This window comes from Electrophorus electricus, chromosome 6 (genome assembly GCF_041902795.1).
Source record: "Electrophorus electricus isolate QZ-2024a chromosome 6, ASM4190279v1, whole genome shotgun sequence".
NCBI classification, from domain to species: Eukaryota; Metazoa; Chordata; class Actinopteri; order Gymnotiformes; family Gymnotidae; genus Electrophorus; species Electrophorus electricus.
Genome location: NC_137502.1, coordinates 13,203,307 through 13,225,478, shown reverse-complemented (window position 1 = coordinate 13,225,478; position 22,172 = coordinate 13,203,307). Strand labels below are relative to the sequence as shown.

Below are 22,172 nucleotides of genomic sequence, written 5' to 3'. Positions count from 1 at the left end.
TGTGTGGGTGCCCCCCCCCCACCCACTCTGTTTATGTTTGAAGACTGCGGCGTTAGTGTGGGGGCTCTGAGCAGACGCAGGCACTGGCTGGCGGCTGCCGTCTGGGGCTGAGCCACGGGACATGGCTGCTTAGCAGAGCTGGATGGGGCAGGCAGCTCCGGGGAGGCAGAACAAGCACTGGGAGTTCAGCAGGGACCAGCAGCCACAGTAGCAGAGCAGGCCATCTATAGGAAACAGCAGGGACTGTAAAAGGGACTTTGTCTCGCTGTCATCCCACTCGCTCCTCTCCCCCTCTGTCCACTTATTGTTCTTTTCTAGTGGCCTTACCATCTCCTCAATTGTATCTCTTGCATTTTCTTCACCAATTACTCACTCTATGTTATTTTTCTCTCTTGTCTTTCCTCTCTTTCTCTCCATCTCCTTCGCTCCATCTCTCTTTTTCTGGCCCTCTCCCTTGCCTTTTCTTTCTTTCTCTCTTTCTCCTTGCAGCAGATGATGCAGCAGCAGGCGGCTCTCATGGCTGCCACACAGGGCTCATATCTCAACCCCATGGCAGCCATTGCGGCTGCGCAGATGCAGCAAATGGCAGCTTTCAACGTCAACGGCCTCGTGGCTGCCCCTATGACGCCCTCATCAGGTGGAAGGACTTTAAATATCCCCCCAGCACTCTCTAACATGGGTTTACTTCCCACTCAAAGGCCCCTCAGGGGAAATGTTTCCTTTATACCAACTCGGTGTGATGTACTGGGAACTAGAGGTATGGGTCGGCTGGGTATGCAGTCTAGTAGTGTGGGCATCATAAACTCAATGCACCCACAGAAGAGTGTTTCCAGAGAATCAGTGTTGGCAGTGTTGAAGGACAGTGACATGAGAGGAGCCAAGGACTAGAAGCGGGTGGCAAAATGAAGTGATCACTCGCTGTTGTTGAATTGTTTGCTTTTTTTCGCTTTTTGCTTGTCCTGGTGTGTGGACAATCTGATGCCTTTGGGCAGGGACTCCTTGATGAACCAATGCAAGGGTAAAGATTTGGGATAGATAATCCTGCACTTGAGCTTGACCCGCTCTCTCTGCTGCAGTGAGGGGCTCTAACGCCCCACAATGATAAGTACGCTGACATCCAGGGTCAGGAAAAATGAATTAAACAAAGTGTCCTTCATGCTTACTTTCTCTCTCTCTCTCTCTCTCTCTCTCTCTCTCTCTCTCTCTCTCTCTCTCTCTCTATCTCTCTCTCTCTCTGTCCATTTCTCTCTACTTCTCTCTCTCTCTCTCTCTCTGTCTCTGTCTATTTCTCTCTACTTCTCTCTTTCTCTCTTTCTCTCTCTCTCTCTCTCTATCTCTCTCTCTCTCTCTCTCTCTGTCTATTTCTCTCTACTTCTCTCTTTCTCTCTCTCCTACATGTGTAATCCACAAAGCCTACTCACTAAGGTTATACCTATCAAATTTAATCCTACATGACTGAAATGTCCTTCTCAGCTAAGAGGGAAAAATATGAAGAAAAAAACAAAACAAAACAATGTGCTGAAAAACCCCAGTGACAAAACAAGAGATTCGATGTGACCATTATCCCAGCAAAATACTTTGCAATGCTCCAGCCTAAGTCTGTGTGTCTAATCCTATGACACTCAGCATTAGTGGACTCATAAGAGTAATCCTCTCTAAACCCTGCAGGTATGTTCGTCACTCCAACTGTACGTCCCTCTTCTCAAGTTGTTATAGGCTAGTTAGCTCACTAAGAAGTGACAACCATTAGATTTACACTCCACTTAGACTAAAATTTAGTGTGACTGCCAACATAAGGTACTCCATCAATGTAATTTAGCTGGAATTAACTTTTATCTGATACAGTATGGTGTCACTATAGTGTTAAAATATGTTTTTTGTTTTTTTGCTTGTTTGTTTAGGCACCAGCACACCCCCAGGGATCAGTGGCACGGCGGTGCCCAGCATTGCTGCTCCAATTGGGGTAAACGGCTTTAGTGCCCTCCCTCCCCAGAGCAATGGCCAGCCAGCTTCTGAACCCATCTACACCAATGGAATTCACCCATACCCAGGTAACTCCCAGCTCTGAGGAAGGCAGCGTCCTTCTTACACATGGCTGGGGCCTTGCTTTGGCCAAGAAAGATTTGACCCCAGCCTATTTAATGATAACCTTTTCCTTTACCTCATACTATCACACAATCCTTCTCATGTTTCACTTTCTCACATTGCAACGTCTCATTCTCAACTTTGCAATGCCTTTATCTATCTATCTATCTATCTATCTATCTATCTATCTATCTATCTATCTATCTATCTATCTATCTATCTATCTATCTATCTATCTATCTATCTATCTATCTATCTATCTATCTATCCATCCATCCATCCAGCACAGAGTCCAACAGTGGCAGACCCTCTCCAGCAAGCCTACGCGGGTGTGCAACACTATGCAGGTGCTTGCTTCCTTCCTTTTAGCTTTCTCTCAGTCCAGCTGAATATGACTTTGTCCTCCTCTGTATTTTTAGTCTGCTGTAGTCACTTTGCCAGCTGAACCGGGTGATGCACACTCACTCTGCCGATTGACTAAACAGCACACTGTTGCTCTGTAGTGCTGAACTGCCCTCTTCCTGGAGGTCGACTCTGCTAATCAAAGCCTTCAGGAACATCTGAAAAGTGACTAAGTGTGTTAAATCTCAGTAATGAAACTGATTGCATTTACTCAGTTTTGCTGTCACTCTTATAATGGCTCATAACGCAACTTGGGGGGATTAGAATCTTGAAGCATTTTCTTGAAAGACACAAAATATGCACTAAACTACCGTATGCAGCCTGCTTCATCTCACTAAAGATGAAAATGCTGGCATAGATATGTGTATTCTTAGATGTCGTGCACTTTCAGTGTATCTCCTTATAAAGCTTTCATTGTGTCAAGAGGGCAAGTAGTTGAAATGCTTCATTTGTCTGGCTGCCACTTTTAGCTGTACTGATTTAACAGTTGCTGGAGTCACTCCAGTTCACAGGCCCTTTTCAACTTAGACTTTGGACCATTACAATTAAAATGGCAGAGCTGTTCTCAGAACAGCTCAACAGAGTGGACATTATGCAATTTCACAGATGTCCACAAGATGTCAAACTCAACAGCTGGAAGCAATCATATCTAGGATTATCATGTTTATCTCTCTGATCCTCTGCAATCTTTCACAGACTTGATATAAAGACCAGAGAGTCTGTAGACTGAAACCACATCCTTTAGTATGCAGAATCAGAACCGGAATAGTTATCTTCATGCAAGCTTATTTACCAGATAAGCACTTAATACAACGTCTCCTTTAGCATTGCCTATGGGACAACTGATTCCATAAAAGCCCCTTTTAAACAGTTTATTTTCGCTGGGCACTGAACCACAGTGAAAATGAGGCTGGCCCGGCTCTGTGCCATAATGCAGTTTATTTATTCAGTGTCTGGAGAGCGAGAACAATGCAATAATGATTTAAGTTGTTGTGTCAAATCTGGGAAAACTGATGCGAATTCTACTGCCTGCTCCCTCTCCTCATCTGTCTCCTCGCAACAGCAGCCTATCCTGCCGCCTATGCCCCAATCAGCCAAGCGTTTCCCCAGCAACCAGCTATCATCCCCCAGCAACAGCGGGAAGGTAAGAGTGGCTCCGCCCACCCCTGATAAAAGGTGATAATTGCCATGTTCCATCTGTATGTTCTCAACTCTGAATTAGCAAGAAAGAAAAAGTGGCAACAGAGAAGCAGGTAGGGGGTTGGCACTTGGAGACTTTTAGGGAGAGTGCTAAAAGGAGATCTAAGCAACTTTCAGAGTGTGAAGCTCAGCAAATCTCAACAGCATTTTTAAGACGGAATGTAATAATTATTTTTATAACACCTAATGCAGTTGCAAGGAAAAACAAGCAGTATGCACGTATGCGTCAGGTAGAAATGCCGTGTTAAAGTGAACAGGCTTTACTGTGCCATTAGCCGCTCATGATAAAGGTCTTCCCACTGTCTTAGTGTTCCGATGATGTCCTTTAGACCTGCATTCTCCAAGCAACAGATGCTCAGTTTTCTCCACAGCAATGCTAGCCCACAGCTTCACAGTCCATTGCTGGCTGTACCTCCTTCTCTCTGCAAGAAAGACAACAGATCCAGTGTGCAGCCTTCACATACTTAAATGATTTCTAATTTCTAATGGTTGGGCTTTTCAAATCCTGTGCCTCTTTCAATGAGCCACAGGCAGAGACGCTCAGAGAGACTCCATCTAGCGTAGTCCTCATCTGTGCCAATTTCCTTCGCCTCGCTCACCCTCATTTGAATATGTGTCTGTGTTTGTGTGTGTCTCCACAGGGCCCGAGGGCTGTAACCTGTTTATCTATCACCTGCCGCAGGAGTTCGGGGACGCCGAGCTCATGCAGATGTTCCTGCCCTTTGGCAACGTCATCTCTGCCAAAGTCTTCGTGGACCGGGCCACCAATCAGAGCAAGTGTTTCGGTGAGTGCCTCGCACCGCCCGCCGAGAGCAGCAGCCCTACGGGGATTGTGGGTGGGAGGGGCATGCATGCAGATCAGTCCCTTTTGGAAGTCACCTCACATGCCGCTTGCCTCGACGCGATTAGATTCCATGCCCCCCCTCCCACCCCAACTCGCTCTTCATTGCTCACCTCGCACGCTAATCAATTTGCAATTAGCGCTGGAAAAGTGGCGTCACATCCGAGCGAGCAGGGAAGCTACCTGCATCCCACTCTTCTAGATTCCGCCCAGCAGCCAAAATTTATAGGATACTAATCCTCTAAACCCACACATGGCTCCGCCCCTTTTCCTCCTGCCTGCCTTACAGACAATGATATAGTGCACTTAGCCTGCCTTGTCTGCCTTGCTGGATGCCTCCTGGTGCCGGCACTGGTGCCAGGCCCACCACAGCTGTCCTTAAACTCCTCATCACCACCCTGCAGGCTATCAAAGCTCGGCTCTCCTTCCCATGAATCCTTCTGTTCTGTGGTGTAGACACATTTATGGGATCTGAGATGATAATTATTAGACTGCCAAATAAATCCATTATTAGGTTTTTGGATAAATTAAATTTATTTTCAAACTTTGTCTATACAAATAATAAACCAGCACTTTTGTTGTCATTCATCCTAGGAATTTGTGTCTAAATTTGCAGAGGCCATTTACAGATTAGATTAAGATATTGTGTAGGTAGAAAAATCAGTTTCTAGAGTAAGTAGGTAGTCTAATGTAAACCTTTAGGTTAATGTTAGAGGCTTTGATTATGTATTCTGTGATGTACTGGTGGTAACTGTGAAGATGATATAAAACTTCTTTCAGCCCTGACTGAAATAGCTGAGGTATATAGCTGAGGTCCTTAAAAATATTTGGCTGAGGGTTAAAAATGTTTAGCAAGTTGATTAATGTAATGGGATGTCTGAGCCTTTACTGATTCACAAAGATGTTCCACACATGGCTTAGTAGGGCTCAGGAGCCGTCCCAAATTGTTGTCTAATGTGTGCCCAGTTCTAGTGGTGTAAATGCTGGGGGGGGGGGGGGCAGGAGGGGCCAATTGTACTGGGGCCTGTGGGCCAGGGGGCCCCTACAATTTCAATTAGGCAATTCTTTCAGGGCATATGCTACGCATGTATATTTCATGAGCAGATCTTTTAACTTAACATTATTCCCAACCAGCCAGCCTGAACATATGTTGCATTATACACCCTGATGTTCATTTATGCCTCTCAATGGGTCTTATCCATAGTAGAAAAATGGACAAATAGTTCTTAAACTGATCTTTCAAACATGATATATTCATTATTTATAACTCTAAAAAAGATTAAAGTAATTCCATTAAAATATATCAAAATGTGTATTTTATCAAAATATGCACAATGCATGCAAATGGTTCTCAGGAAATTTCTTATTTGGACAGTAGTGAATAAGCTAATTTATTGTCTAGTGTAAACATTTAAATTAATGTCAGAGGAGGCTTTGACTTTTTATGTATTCTGTACTGTATTGATGGTAGTTAAATTCAAGCACAAAAGCTGAGCTCAAAAAAAGAAAAATGTGTTACATTCATCACTCCCCAGTGTCGTGGTTCCCATGGCAGCATCTCTGTGTATTTACTTCCTGGTTTCCATGTTTCCATGTTTGGTTTCTTTTGGTTCCACTCCTAGATAGTTCTATTACCTACCAGTTATTGTAATCACATGTATCATGTTAGTCCTCATTAGTCGCTGCACTTAAACAGTCTGCAAAGTCTTGTCATCTCGTTTTTGAGCCGTTTGTCATAGTTTGTTTACTCTGGTTTATTGGATCTCCGCCTGTTTTTGGATTACTCTCTTTGCCTGTTTCCCATCCATTTTGTTTAATTCATTGATTGATTTGTGGATTTTGACCCTGGCTAGTACTTTGGATTACATCAGTGGAATTCCCTTGTTCTCTAATAAAGCTGCATTTGCCTTATACTGCAAGCGACTCTGTCTCTGAACATGTGTGGAACGTTACAGGGAGCTGAAGTTCTAAACTGGATGCTTAATGCTTAAGACAGGAGACACAGGAGACAGAAGAGCTGTTCTGTCCATTGAACATGGCAAAAACAGGAATTTGGAATTTGGACTTTGGACATCTATTGTAGATGATTTTGCTAAGTGCAAAGCTTGTCTCAAGATCTTTGCCTGGGTGAGGGCATGCCTTAAGCCCATGCACAGAAAGGGGGGGGGGGGGTCCCTCTGATTGTTTTCTGCCCTGAGGCCCAGATGATCCTAGTTACACTAGGTGATGATCTGTTTTTCAGAACAGTGCAGAAAATCTGAAAAGAAATGTTGATGCACAGGGCATAAGTTTTTTCAGTGCCATTGTACTCAGTGTTGAAATCTCTGCAATGAAATCCAGAGTTCAGGGAGATGGCGCTCTGTGAACTTATGTTTCAGAGCTGTATCAGTGGTCTGATAAATCAATTATTGATCTATTTTAAGAACAATTCCTGTGGGCCAGATGTAAGGTTCTATATCTGTTCATCATTTGCAGACACTGCACATTTTTGGGAAAATACTCTTGAAATTTTCATCGTTCCATTAATGAGTCCGAAAAAGTACATGTAGGTCAACCTTAGAAACAGAGTTATTGGTCAAAAACTCCTCCAGTGCAGGAAATGCAGAATCAGAAGTTCTCCCTTTTCAAGGCAAGCTTTCCACTAACACAGGATTCTGATCCATGTCTCTATTTTGTCAGAAAGAGAGAGAATGGATGTGTTTGATACTTCTTGAGCCATTTGAAAATATCAGTTAAATAGGTCAGCAGCACTAGCTATTTTTTGTCAGAAAAGTTAATGGCTAGTGCAGAGCTTTTTTCCAATAAAAATGTCCTCAGCTCACAGTTTGAACAGGTCCATACATTACCAGATTTTGTTTGGTGGGCCCTTTTTTGTTAGTTAGTTAGTTTGTTTTTGTAAGAGCTTGTCTGTGAATCATACATGTCCACAAGGCGAGCAAGGCAATGGCATGTATGTCTGTGAATAGACCACTATATTTGCCTGTCTTAGCTTGTGCACCATCTGAGCAAATTCCCACACACTTGTGCCAGACAGTGACATGGTAACGTATATATGTATTCAGCAAAACAAAAATCTGATTGCCAGTTGCTCTCCTAGGAAGGGCACAATAAAACAAAAAAATCCTCACTAATTTGTCCGCATTCCACAAATCTAGCATAAACAAGCATCCGTGCATCTCCAGACACATCTGTGGTCTCATCAAGTTGCAAAGCAAACACTCAATTTTATTTTGATGATAAATTTCTTCAACATCTTTTGTCAAACGCTCAATGCAGTAAATCACTGTTATCATCTTTAGATATTGGTATTAATGCTAAGTGATCTGCCGTGCTTTTTCCACACATGGCAGAAAAGGTTTACTTAGCACATGACAAGAAAAGAGTCTCATCTAGTGTCTTGACAATCCAATTTGCTGTTTGAAAGAAACCTGAAGTACCTTTTAGTTAACATTGGTGTTTTCTGGAGACTTAACTGCTGGCCTCTTCACTCCTGCAGTTTTCATTAAAAAAACTCTACAGGTTTTGATTGCAAATTCAAGTGTCTGGTCTGCAAGTAGTGGACCGACTTGGAGGGCTTGTGACTTTCCTTAGCTAGCATTTCTCCATTAACCAGACACTGTCCATCCTCTCTGTAGCTTGTCTATATGCATTCATACTCTTTCATCATATTTCCTCATTTTCTTTGTTTTTTTCTGTTGAGACATTTCTGTAGTTTCTATAGTTTCTGCACTTTAACTTTTGCCTTCCTACGTCCAGTACTACCTGCTAAAAAGTGCTACATTGTTAAGCAAATTTTGCCTCGCACAGAAAAAGTGCTTCAAGTTTAATGGTCATTCAAGCCCTGCTCCCTCAGTACCAAGCTCACCCAATAGAAATTTTTCTGTAGGTTTAGCTATTCAACTGTGTTTGCGTGTCTTCATGAAAATTGTTTTCTATGTGCATGTTAAGTTAGTTGAAGTATATTTGTCTTTATATCATCAGCCTTTGTGAACCCCAAGGGACTACGTCGTAAACCTTGTGGGGCACAACCCTCAGGTTAAAACTTTTAGTTTGTTTGAGTGATATGAGGTAATTACACCTCTAAGAAATTATTGTAAATATCTCTCCTCTTTCCTTCAGTTCACACTTATATAAACATGTTAGTAACCTCTTTTTTTTCAGTGTATGAATTTATGCTTGGGCATGTGCGAGAATGAGCAAGGAAGTTTTTGGGTTATGTGGGCTATGAGAGCATAGCCCACATATCTCCTCCTCACAAGCCAAGGTTTCTTTGATGGAACGTGGACAGACTAGAAGGCTAGCGAACATAAATCATTACTAAAAACCAGTCTCTTACATACATATGCCATGGGAGAGGAGAGACAGCTGTGGAGGTGGACATTTGTTATCATCAGTGGTCCTCCTGGGCAAGGTGTGGACAGGGCTTCCAGAAAGTGCTGTTCAGTGAGACCAGAGCAGCCGTCAGTGTGCGGCACCAGCAAGTGTTTTGGGATGGTGTGCTCTTTTAATCCACAGTGATTACTCACTCAATATTGACATTTAACGCTGATCAAAGCCTGCCTCTTTTAGTGGGATTAACCAAAGAGAAAATGGATTTCAAAGGGTCTTATAGAATTGCTTAGAACATGCACACACACACACACACACACACACACACACGTGCACGCACTTGCCCACACACAGAAGTACACAGAGGGATACAAGTTTAAAAACAGAGATTTGCTTTTAGTATTAGAGTACCACAAGTGGAGAATTCCTTGAATGCACCTGCTGTATTTTTTATTTATCTCAGTGGCTTAAGAGATTGTGAAATTCCCAGGTCTAGGCATGGGTTGTCTTCTCACCAGTCACAAATGTGAAAAGACAGATAGGCTGGATCGCCAAAGCCCTCCTGCCATTTCTGCCTTGCTTTCCCAATGAGAGAACACTTATGTCTTGACCCCGAAGTGAGCAGGCCTAGTAAAGTCCGATGCATCCCATAAAACACAGCATGGAGTCCGATGCTGATTTACATAGCTCAAACTGTCCAGACGGCTCCCTCTCCTCTCCCAGTGCCTGCCTGTCCTCCCAGCATGCTTCAGGTGCCGGCTGGGGAGAGCGTTGGATGAGTGCGTCAGGAGAGGCAGATTTATGAAGAGCGCTGGGGAGGGGGGCTTGAGGTTGTCTGACAGACGCGGCTCTTTTAAAGGGTTTGTAAAAGCAACGCTCTTATCTCAGGCCGGCCTGACAAAAGCAAGCCCCTCTCCCCCAAATTAAATTGGAGCGCTGTCCAGGTGATTGAATCAGCCCAGCAAGCGGAAAATTTGGCCCGTCAGTCAGTGAGGCGGTGATAAGGAAAGGGCAGGAGAGCAGTGGGATCATTCCGCTTCCACACATGGACGATAACTCGGAGCACCTGTAACAGGGGGTGTTAACGGAAGCCAAGTGGCTATGGCCACCGACCTGTTCTCTAACACAGAGCTGCAGTGCCCTCGACTACCAGCCTTGTTTTGTGATTTAAGGGCTGCTGGTTTAACCTGCCTGTTTGCTGTAAAGAATTTAATTTAGATGAAATTTCCTACATTGAATTCCATTCATTTGTATACCATCTCTTCCCTCTCTTTCTCTCTCTCTCTCTCTCTCTCTCTCTCTCTCCCCCCCCAGGCTTTGTGAGCTTTGACAACCCATCCAGTGCTCAGGCTGCCATTCAGGCCATGAACGGTTTCCAGATCGGGATGAAGCGGCTGAAGGTGCAACTGAAGCGGCCGAAGGATGCTAACCGCCCCTACTGATCCTGCCGGCACCCACGTCCAGGTGAGAGCCACCACTGACGCACCCATGCCCAGGCTGGGATTAGATTCCTCAGCCCACATAATATAGCCATTCTCGCAAGGCAGCAGGTCATTTTAGACGCCTGCGTCATGTTTCACCAAAAGCAGTTAGAACTCATATCTGTAGTTTTTTGTCAACACATAGCAAGTAGGATTGAAAGTATGGTGTAAAGTTTTGCACATATGATAGGAAGTATGTTGAACATGGAGAGAGCATAGTGATGGGCTTTGGGGAGGATGGATGAGATTGTGTTCTTAACATTTAATATGGGTAGATAAAACTGTTATCAAAGCTACAGCATGGAAACATTTAAAATCCTTCTAGCACCAGTTGCAGTCCAGGCTCCCTGGGTAGTGTGATTTTTCCATAGAGTCTGGGATAGACAGATGTCCACAAATTACAGCACTGGGAGGTCTGACCATTACAATGGGCCACTCAATAGGAATCTGGCAGTCTTCAGTTCAAACTCAAAACAGACTTTTCACTGATGTAAGCAGTTGTGCGTATGTGTGTGTGTGTGTGTGTGTGTGTGTGTGTGTGTGTGTGTGTGTGTGTGTGTGTGTGTGTGTGTCTGTGTGTCTGTGTGTCTGTGTGTGTGTGTGTGTGTGTGTGTGTGTGTGTGCTTTCCCCATGCAGACACTGCAGACACTTTAATGTCTTTTGTGCATTCAGCTTTTTTTTTTCAGGAAACATTGTCTAAGAAAATGTCTCGGAATGTAAGTGCTCATTTCATCCTCTCACTGTAGTCTGGTTCCCTTTTGTCTCACTGATCATGTGTATGTGTGCTTTCTGTGTGATAAAAAAAAAAAGGATTTCATTTAGTGCTAACCTGCTAATGAAATTAGCTCATAATTTTATTATTGCTTATTATTTGTCTAATTTTTTCTCTTATAATTTTATTCATTTCTTTTGTTTTCTTATTTCTCTCATTTCTGTTTACACTCTTTTCAGTTTTGTCTTGGAGTTCGTTGACATATTTGAATGACCTTCCTAAAAAACACAAGTGCTTTGGTAATACTCATAACAGTTCCCAATAAAGGACAAGAAACTCCATCCATTTTGTTCTTCTTCTTTTACCCCTAACCAACGTGAAACCTGGGCAGGGCCAAACATAGCTCAAGATGGCTGCCCTGTTGGCTAGCTGCATGTCTACGGTCAGGGGGAACAGTTCCCACGGCTGTAAGTTCAAACCATGGTGTCATTTTCTTTTAGATGACGTCATGTGTACTACTGTGATTGAGTGGCATGACGTGCTGGTGATCTGTTACTCCCTCTCTCTCTCTCTCTCTCTCTCTCTATATATATATATATATATTTCTATTGTGGTCATGTTTTGGATTCTGTATTTATGGAGTGCAGTATTTTGTTTGGTAGCTGGTAGCTGGTGTTTGTAAACCTGCTGATTGGTTGATTTCATTGGGATCTTTATCCCTTTTGTGCTGTTGTAATGTGAGTCGTGTGCTCTTGTTATTTTGCGTGTGAACTTGACAGTGTATCGATATTTTTGCTCTTTCTCTATCTCTCGCTTTTTTTCTCTGCGTAAGCTTTAAATTTTCACATTTTTATGTTTGAACTGATTTTTAAAAATATATTATGTACCTTTATTAAGGAACTGGGCTCTACTTTCTCAATCATTGGCTCTTTTAGTACGCCATTTTTATGATGACACCATGTTTGCAATTCCAAATAACCCCTCCCACCCCCCCACCCCCCTTCTGTCGCCGTGGTGCAAAGGCAAATATTGACTCTGGTCTTCTCTCTGCTCTCCATGCGTCTCCGTTGTATCTACATTCGGAGCACTTGACTGTGATTGTTTTGTTTGCCAAACATGGGGATTGGTTCCTGTTTACTTATTTATGAGGTTCCTAACCAATTACAGAATGACTGCAGAGCTGCAGGCACTGTTGTGGACCCAGACATGGCAACTTTATCTCTCTCTCTCTCTCTCTCTCTCTGTAATTTTTTTCTCTGACTCTCACACACACATACACATACTCAAAGCAGACAAAAGTGCAAGAAATGTTTTGACTTCTACAACTTACTTTCAGCTCAGCAGTTAGTAATCAAGTTAAAAAAACTTGGTCTTAAATATGTCGATTTATTGTAGTGAATTAAAAAAATTATAAAGGAATAAAGGAATATGAACTGATATATACACATTGCCATTCTTACCAGTAAATATTGAAATAACACTATGTTGATAGAGAAAAAAAAAAAAAACATCTTCAGTTAGGGGTCTTCTAGGCAATTGTCACCTGGACAAAACTGCTGCACTGTGGAAGCTGGGGTGCAATTCCAACATAAATCATTGCCATCTAATCAATAGCCATAGAGAGACACGACAAAGTGGGATTTACTGCCGCCTTCTTTTGTGTTTGGGGAGGGCAGCCAGTCCACAGGGAATCGAAGTGTGCTGAACTTCGCCATCACTGCTGAGCTCATGACAGCTGGGAAGAAATCTGTGTTTGGCCAGCTCCTCCCTGATGGCTCATAAAAGTCCCCTGCCTTTGAACATTTTGAGAAAGATTAGAAATTTGGACACTGGGACAAAGAAACAGTTTTATTTATTTTGTAATTTGGGGCAGGGGTAATTTGGTTGTTTATTTTGCTCACATTTTCTGTTGACCTTCTGAGCACATACAGCTATAGTGTCCATACCAGAAAATAGTTCCATAAGGAATTAGGTGTTTTAACCTTTGATTTATATTACAAGCATATACAAGCATATATACAAGCATTCTCTAAAGAACAGAGTGCCATCAGAGCAAAGTTGCTGTGTTTGTGTTTTGCATTTAAATGCCAGCCCTTCAGCTGCGGCTTCCTGGTAAGAGCTCGAGCATCTACAGCCAGGTCTGTTCTGATCCTCCTGTTACCCCCTGCAAGAGGCATGCAAAGCAGACATGTTTCCCTCTTCAGCTAATATGCTCCATTATGAAACTTTAACAAGCGTATTTGCCAGAGAAATGGAGCAGAACTAAGAGATGTGGAGTTGCGGCAAAGGCAGCATTTCTGTTTGATCTTTTTTCTCTGTTGTGAACTGGAATCTGTCCATATTTTCCCTGTACACCAAACTGTGTGCTTTTCCCATGGTTTCCTGAAGGGCAGCAACACGCGCACTTATGTACTCCATATACGCATTCACAGACACATCACAGTTTAGATTCTGCACATGAAAACCATATTGTTGCTTAGAAAAGCTATTTTGCTTTTTGCTGCTGTTGCTGGTCATTCAGATGACCGCAAAACCATAACATTCACATATTAAGATGTTTATTTATTTATTTATTTATATATTTATTTATTTGTTTATTTATTTATTTATTTTACCCTCAGCTGTTCACAATTACATATGTGAACAAAATGTTCTATGGATTTGGGCTACTGTTTTTTTATATTACCATGTTTTAAACAAAATAATAATACAAATACAGATAATGAGTTTTTGCACTGCAGAAAGATTTCTTTGGATTTCCTGCACTGAGGAAGGGAAGTCATCTGTCTGTAATGAAGTGTCAAATGTGTTTCTGTAATTACACCTCAGTCATCTCCAATCAAATTGTCTTTGCGTTGTGTTCATCCGTTTAGTCCTGCACTTGTATCTCCTCTCTGCTGTCACGGTGATTACTCTTAGATAGCAGTAGGCTGACTGATGGAAGACACAGAGACAGGGCTTTGTCGTTTTAAATGAAGTGTTTGACAAGCACAGTTACAAGCTGTCTGTTCCTGATGAAAGGTAAAAAGGAGCCTCGTCCATCTGGGTCCTGGGTTTATGCAGCTACAAATGGTTGTTTGGCCTTTGTGTTTTGTGAGTGCTTTTCTCAATGTTGGCTGCAACTGTTGGTGTGTACAGTTAGAAGACTCACAGTTAAGCCTGTATGTGTAGACAAAAAAAAAATGTATTCAGTCCACCTTTTCTGTTTCTCCTCGTTTCTGTTTTCTTTCTTTCTTTCTTTCTTTCTTTCTTTCTTTCTCTTTTCTACTTTGCTTTCTCTTTCTAACAGAATGAAGGACTACCACTCCTTATTTCCACAAGTGCAGTATAAGTACAAAGGACTTCTTCGCTGTGCCACATATCATGAAAGAAGAGCGGTCCCTTAGTTCGGCAGGAAAGTCGCTGACAGATCAGAGACTAAGGTGACTGAAGGAGCAAGGAGGATTTTTTTCCTGGCTAAATGATTTTATTCCCTTTTTTTCTTTGCTTTGGCATCTGTGGAAGCAAATTTTGCAGAGACCAACTTTTTGCTGCTGTTTTTTAGACAAGATGGAAAAATCTTTATAGACACATTATGCTCAAAGCATGCATACACATATATACAATCACACATGCAAACTCACGCAAATTTGCAGACACAAACCCTTTGCACTTAGGCTGACATGCATAAAAATGCACTTCTGAAACTAGCATCATTTTGAATCTCTATGTAAATACTGACATCTATATTTACAAATGCATACGTACACAAACACCACAAACAAACAAACACACACACACACACACACACACACACACACACACACACACACACACACACACACACCAGCCTGCTGCCATTTTGGTTTTTGTGCCTATACAGGTGTTGTGGTCTGTACCAGGGAGAGCTCTGGAAAGATGGAAAAGAAAATGGTAATCCAGGATTATTTACATGCATCATTCCTTAGGAAATAGGGACCAAAGGACTACATGCTTTTTAAAAGAATATAAATATATAAATATATATACACATATATATTAAAAAAGGAAAAAAAAATCTCTTACCTTGTAGCTGCAAGTATTACAATTACAATAGTAGTAGTTGAAAGAAATAATTAAGTCAGTATCCAGTGGCCTATGTAAGGTTAAAGTTAAAGGAAATAATGATTATAAAGAAAAAAGAAAAAAAAAATTTCAAAAGTTTAAAAAAATAAATAAATCGGGGCTGACAGTTTGCTCTGGTAGCTGTTTTTGCACCAGAAAGTAGATTAGAAATGTAGACCATAGCAGTAGATTTGCTAATTTTTGCTGTTGTTTTTTTTTAAAAAAAAAAAAAAAAAAGAAAATACTTGAACTTGTAAAGAAAGATTGGAAATGTACAAAAGGGAAACAATATGAATCTGAAAAAGAAGGAAAAATATGTTCCATTATTTGTCCTGATGGGCACTGAGCCTCTCTCCAAAACATATGTAATCGATGGCTAATCCTGCTCATTGCGATCTCTTCACCATCCCATTCGACAGCTACTGTGGAATTGTTTGGAAGGAAAATTTCAGAGAGGGGGAAAAAAAAGAAAAAAAACCATACAAACATAACGGAGCGTCAAAAGTCTGTACTTGACAGGGTGCAGGCTTCCCATAAGCCTTTGTGTTCAATCGACAATCCACTGTAAAGACCAAGCTACTGGATCTGGTGTGTGCTCTCCTCTTTTCTTTATGCTTTTTGTACTATGACAGGGAGTGTGCTATCTAGACACGTATCACAAAAAAGGAAAAAGTGATCATCAAAAAATGGACTTAATGAAGGATGGAGTAAAGGAAGAGGACAAGTGAGTTTATGGCTGCAGAAACTGCCAAACGAACTGGCTTGGTATTCGAGAGGCAAGGACAGCAGTGGCATTTTTCTAAGAAACAAATTCATTAGAACTAACACCACCGCTCTGGGGAGAAGTGACTTTGTGAGAAGTGAGATATTCACAGGTCTGCGGATGCCTTTGCAAACTTAGCGATGCACTTGAGGCACCAAGAGATGCATCTTTTCTCTTTGCAGATACATCCAGAACGTGTATGGCAAAGGCAAAAAGAATTGCCTTCACAGCATTAACAGCTGAAAGCTTTTAGAAGTCATTAAGCTTTGTTGTAATCCAATGGTAATGCAAAAATAGTAATATGCTCTCTAATGCTATCATGAATGATACACTGAATCTAGGAAAGTCCCAGTAGTCTGTCGCCCTCACCCAAGCCTGTATTGCACTCATAGGTCAAATTTTCTCATTTATCAAAAGTTTGGGGTTCATGTTCATAATTGTACTCCTTTCAACCGTTCACAGTTTTCACCATTTTTATATACCTGCAATGCTGCCAACTAACCCTGAAGATTTTTTTTACACTCTACATACATTTTTTTTTATTTTAAGTATTTTGTCTTTATTTTATTTATAACGATTGCTTTAAAAAAAATTTTTAAAGATGTAATTACTTAATTACTTTTATTTGTTTCTGACAGATTTCACTGATTCATCTATATTTAATCATAGCAGCGAGAAGCTTTACAATTGGAGGTATCAAATACTATAATAATAGCAGAATGAGCCTAATTTATCTACAAAAGGTGCTGTGTCTTTGGACATGAGCTGGCTCTGGGCATGGCGGTGGCTGGATCCGGAGGGGTGGGCAGGGAATCATGGATGTCAACAACCAAACCTGACCTCTGAACTTTGATGCCAGCATATCAAACCTCGCTTTGCTCCTTTAAACTGAACGCTCCCTCGAGGATTCCCAAAGGACCAAAACTAAGCAATTCTATTCTGCTGCCTTCCCTTGCTAAATGAAATTTGTCCTTTCTGCCTACATCATGCTGACCAAATTGGCTGGATTTAATGTAGAAATCGAGAAAGGATTCTCTGTTATGCCCATCCTGCCCATGGCTAAAGTCCAGAGATTCAAAAATGTATGTATGCTCTAGGCTGCATACTGCTGTGTTTCCACAGTAACTGTATAAGACTGATAACACCTGGATTCACAAAGGTGGCATAGCACCAAATACATCATGTTGGAGTGGTCATCACTTTGAACCCTCTAAAGATCTTCGTAAGACTATAATGGTTTTACTGATACCTGACTGATAGATAATCAAACGCTTTCTGTGATGTTATAAACTTTCGTTCAAAAGTTTTGTTTTGTTTTTAAATGTTTTGTTTTACAAAAGCCTTATTCTGATCCTTATCATGCAAAATCTTGTTTTGTTTTCAAATTTTCAATCACTGTACATTTGTTTAGTTAATCCTGCCCTGAAGATTTACTATAGGCTTGCTGGAGTATTACATAAAACCTTAACAATTTGCACTAGCTATGACCTCAATACTTGCCAATGATTTATTCAGTCTTACTATAAGATAGAACGTCTGAATAATAAGCATTTTAAACACTCAAAATCATTCCTCATCCTGGATATGTCATTTTAATTATTGTCCAGACATCTGAGTTTTAGCCAAACAGTGTTTTAGCCAAACGCGACCATTTTGTGAGTCACATCTGGCAAATGGCCTCTGTCATTTTTGTCATCGCAGCACTTAACCATACCTGCACCTTGTCATGAGGAGACAAAACCTATTCATTTTACATTGCCTTTCTGTCTTATAGCTGTAAATGTGGGATGTCTGCAAAGCACACATTATCAAGCACTGGAAGACTATTGGTAAAGCACAGTATAAAAGACTACGCTAGTGCCCACAGAAACTGCTCTGCTTTGCTTACTGCAGGCTGCCTCCAATTGCCATGAGAGACTTTACAATTTATGTTATTAGTTGTTAATAGATACAAAAAATATGCAAAGATTACTGGATTGAAGTATCAGTTCAGCTTCCGAAAAGGAAATTATTAATTATTATTTAACAGTGATGTTGTAAAATTGATTGTTTTGCTTCCAAAGTACAAGGGTACAAAATTTGGTTTAAGCTGTTCAGAGGTTCTTAAAATTGCTGCACTGGTGGTCTGATTTCAGTTCTGTGTACTGGGGCATTTTGTCATACATTTAACCCATTATGACTGCAGTGCTCTCTGCTCTGCTTTACTTCTCCTTGCCCTGCACCCCTTCACTTTAGTTCCTTTCATTTCATTTCAGGAAACCATTCTTTGTGCAAAGTCTAATCATGTAGAAATCAGGCCAGGACCCCCTGCTAAGTGTTTGGGTTAAAGTACCATATTCCTGTAGTCTGCGCCACAGAGCGGTGGAGCACACCTTAGAAAGCCAAATTTAGAAATGGTAAATCAAGAGTGCTGTTTCAACATGGCTGCACTTATTGCTTTCACACCCAAGAGAGGATGAAGTGCGATACACTGGGAAGAAATAAAAATTAGCTGGAAAGATGACAACCATGTTTTCTTTTATAGCTGATTTGCTATTTTTTTTCTTTTCTTTTTTTTTTGTAACTAGCCTTAATCAATGACTCTAAATGCTAGCTTTGCTAAAGGTGAACACTTTTACATCTTGCCATTCTTGAACTTGGACAAAAAAAAAACCTCCAAAAAGATAAAAATCTAAATATTCAGTAAGTCCGGTAAGCTGGCGTCTCCTCACCTGTCAGAAGCCAAGCTTTGGATATGTTACATTTTATTCCTGACAGTTCCTAGCCTGTTAGACGGATGTTGTAGTTTCGCATTAAAGAAGGCACTTGTCCTCCATTCTACACACAGAATCATGTTGCTCCAGAGATGAATGTGGAATTAGTTAACGGACCAGAGGAGGGAGGCGATGTGCCAGTGCAGAGTCCCGTGTCTCCTTTCCCCTGAGGCTCTGCTACTCACCCTAAAATAGCAGTGATTGTCAAGGAAAGGAAGTGAAATGTAATTGACTGAAAGTAGAGAGATAATTAAGGGAACCTGTTGGACAGCAGGGAAAAATTAATGCCTCTCATTTAATAGCTGCTTTTGAAAAAAAAAAGAAGAGGGAAAGTGAAAGAAAGAGAGAGAGAGATAAAGAGAGCGAGAGAGAGATTTCGTCATACTGTTTAAACATGAGTGCTCTTGCAAATGAGAACAAAAGGTGGATCCGTGATGGCGGCAAATGAGAGGCTGGATATATGTCTGGCTGCTGCAAGTGAGGTGACACAAGTCCAACTCCACTACTCAGGGCATCAGGCAAAATGATGTCAAGGCTTGTGGAACCTCACAGTCGTCATTCCACCCAGTCATGGCTAATGGAAGGCGAGCGGATCTCTGTGTGCATGGCCGTAATATGGTGGTGCCAACAGAGAAGGCGTTCAGCCGCATCTCGCGTCACCTCTTATTTATCAGGCAGCCGTGCCATTTCGAGCAGATCAAAGGAAGCACTTTGATCCTCCTAGAGAAGTGCCGAGACAAAGAGCACGCAGCCAAACTCGGAAAGTGTGCGGTCAGGTCTGACAACAGTCCTGAGATTCAAAACAATGTGAAAAAGGCAAACCTTTGATTCTGTTTTGTTTAAGTAGGGGATGGGCAGGGAGGAAGGTAGCTGACAAAACTGCTCAGAGAAACTCTGTGCAGGGATTTTTCTCAATTAGTTTAGCTGCATTGACCATGATGTCAATAAAATGTGAAAATACATCCGCAAAGAGGTTTGTGTGTGTGTGTGTGTGTGTGTGTGTGTGTGTGTGTGTGTGTGTGTGTGTGTGTGTGTGTGTGTGTGCGTGCGTGTGTGCGTGCGCATGCGCGTGTGTTTGGGGGAAGGTGAGGCTTTTTGATTTAGCCCTTCCACATTTTATTATTGACTGAACTGTAACTGTACTGAACTATATTATACTTCATAGAAATAGTCTGCTTCTAGATTGATTTGCTCAAAGATACAAACCTACATTATCTAGAAGTGATGTATAAGGTAATATTACATGTTTACAGTTGCATATTAGGAGATTAAGGGCATCTAAATGAACGTTTCTCTTGCAGTTGCTGATTGGGGCCAGTCACATTTGTGAGAGATATAAGGTCTTGCGTGTTAAATCCAGGCCTTCCTAGCAGTCTGTTTAAGGTCTGGTTAGACAGTGGCACACACACAGCCACTTGTGTTAAATGCAGCATGACTGCATGCCCAGGGGGGTAAAGAGATGGGTTGTGTGTGTGTGTGTGTGTGTATGGGGGGTGATAGCATATGTACATACGACCCCAGGCACAGGTTGCATTAGCAGGTGTTTGGTCGTAATCTGCCTTGAGACCCAGCCAGGTGAGCGGGACACCTGCGTGCCAGGACTAGCTGGCCTACCTGTCTCCAGCAGTCATCCCTGCCCCTGCCATCCCACCTACCTGCACTCTCCCTGCTCGTACGTGATCTGTAAATATGATATAGCTTATTTTTCAATTCTGTTTCTTCTTTATACACTACACAAGAATGACAATTGAAATTATTACAGAAAAAAATTGATATATTTCAGTGAGACTTAGAGGGAAACTATAAAATAATTTATGAGGAAAATGAAATAAATGATTTTTATTTATGTTCCTGATGTTCAAAATGAATTTTATATGTATGGTGGCAAATCATATTTATTTATTTATTTATCATGTTTTGTAGTTGTTGTTGTTGTTTTTTTATTTGTTTGGATGAATTATACTGTCAAAAGGTTTACTCAGTTTACTTAGATAAAATTATTATAACGTGATATTTTATGGCACAAAGGCCAATAAGATGAGAAATTTGACAAAGGCTGGGGACTAAACAGTGATGGTACATTCGGACATTCAGACCTGTGGTTAAAACCATTTTGTAAACTGTATAACATTGTCTAGGAATGATATGTTTAGTGGATATGTTTAGACCTATCCAAAGCACATTTCAGTGAATAGTCAGTTATGCTCTACGGAGGTCTACCTATTCTAGACTTTTTTTTTTATTTGTTTTTTACATTTGAAACCAGATATTTGCCTTGAAATCTTTATCACGATTATTTTCATTGTCTCTATTGTCTGTCTGGGGTTTTTTTTGTTTTTGTTTTTTTGTATATTATTTTCTAATTGCAGTTTTAAATGAAGGGTGAAATTAAACTTTTCCTATTCTCTTATGCTTCAGGTGAACTTAAAGAGGTAGCTGATACAAAAAAATTTTCACTGCTTACTCATCTTGCCTGTTTGTTGACAATAGCTGAGAGTGCAGTTGAACAAAGAGAGCAGCTGTTCTGATTTGCTCCTGTTAATTGACGGTACAGATATGTGGGATGTTTGCCTTAAATACAAAGCATTTTGTCTAGTAATGCTACCTACCCATCAGACATGCCACTCAACTTTATTGCAAAGCCATTTTCGTACTTGGTGTTGTGCTTGGCCTCTGTGTTTGGGCTTTGCAGTGGCCCTGAGGTTTCCAATTCGTTAATTTAATAAGGACCAAAATGAAACACAGTGTAAACATATGGAGCAGTGCCACTTACAATTACCATTTGTCTTTGACTCAGAGGGGAGGATAGAAAATAGGGGTGTTTTATTTCTAGACAACAGTCCACTGCATTCCTAGCCTCGTATTAATACAATGATCTCAATCCATGTTGACATTTTATTTTCTGTATTTCGTCCATAAGTTAATGCATTTTCATTCTGTTTTAACATGCCAGATGGAAATATCATTTTGTAATTAAAAATGAAAAATCTTGAAGAGGAATTTTTTTTCTTGAAACAGAGCTGTAAAATAGCATTGGCTCGGGCCTGGTCTCCCCATCAGTCGTCTGGTTTCCCCCTCACTGCTCATCAGCTGTGTAGCTCTAGATCATTATATTCTCTGCTTAGGCTAAAAATAAAGCACAGTCCTGTAGACTAGCATGGCTCTGTTGCATTTATTCATCCGATCTTGTTTGACTCCTGCTCTGACTCTGTTCAGAGCAAAGCACTCAGAGCTGTCTCTGACGGTCTGAAAGGAAACTGCCTTTGGTTGGTGCAGCTGTAAAATTTGCCGTGGCTTTTTTGTCATTTGAATTATGCAGCAAATGCATTTAGCATGTGTCATTGTATTAATTGAGATAATAGCGTTAAGCATAGCTGAATACCAAATTAGATGGGAGGGTTGGTAGCAAATTGTTTAAAAGGGCGAATAATGCATAATAAATGCAGAGGGGAGGGGGTTGGGGTGGGATGAATTGATTAAACTGGAATAAAACAATGTTTAGCACCTACCCTGAACAGACAG

At 41.2% G+C, this 22,172-nt stretch overlaps 1 protein-coding gene across 8 annotated transcripts in view; it reads left to right on the top strand.

The window, feature by feature from the left end:
- Positions 1-21,805, top strand: part of celf6 (CUGBP Elav-like family member 6) — a 112,316-nt gene extending 90,511 nt beyond the window's left edge. For 3 of the 8 annotated variants that reach the window (XM_027008799.3, XM_027008797.3, XM_027008795.3), the window contains exons 7-13: positions 490-637; positions 1,902-2,051; positions 2,370-2,432; positions 3,551-3,631; positions 4,329-4,472; positions 10,172-10,321; positions 14,341-21,805. In XM_027008799.3, coding sequence (XP_026864600.2) covers positions 490-637; positions 1,902-2,051; positions 2,370-2,432; positions 3,551-3,631; positions 4,329-4,472; positions 10,172-10,299 — 714 coding nt within the window. In that variant the 3' untranslated portion in view covers positions 10,300-10,321; positions 14,341-21,805. Of the gene's footprint in view, positions 1-489; positions 638-1,901; positions 2,052-2,369; positions 2,433-3,550; positions 3,632-4,328; positions 4,473-10,171; positions 10,322-11,011; positions 11,056-11,290; positions 11,519-14,340 lie in introns of all 8 variants that reach the window. The other 5 variants (XM_081715582.1, XM_081715581.1, XR_014124072.1 and 2 more) reach the window with 4 other exon arrangements.
- Positions 21,806-22,172: the final 367 nt, after the last annotated feature.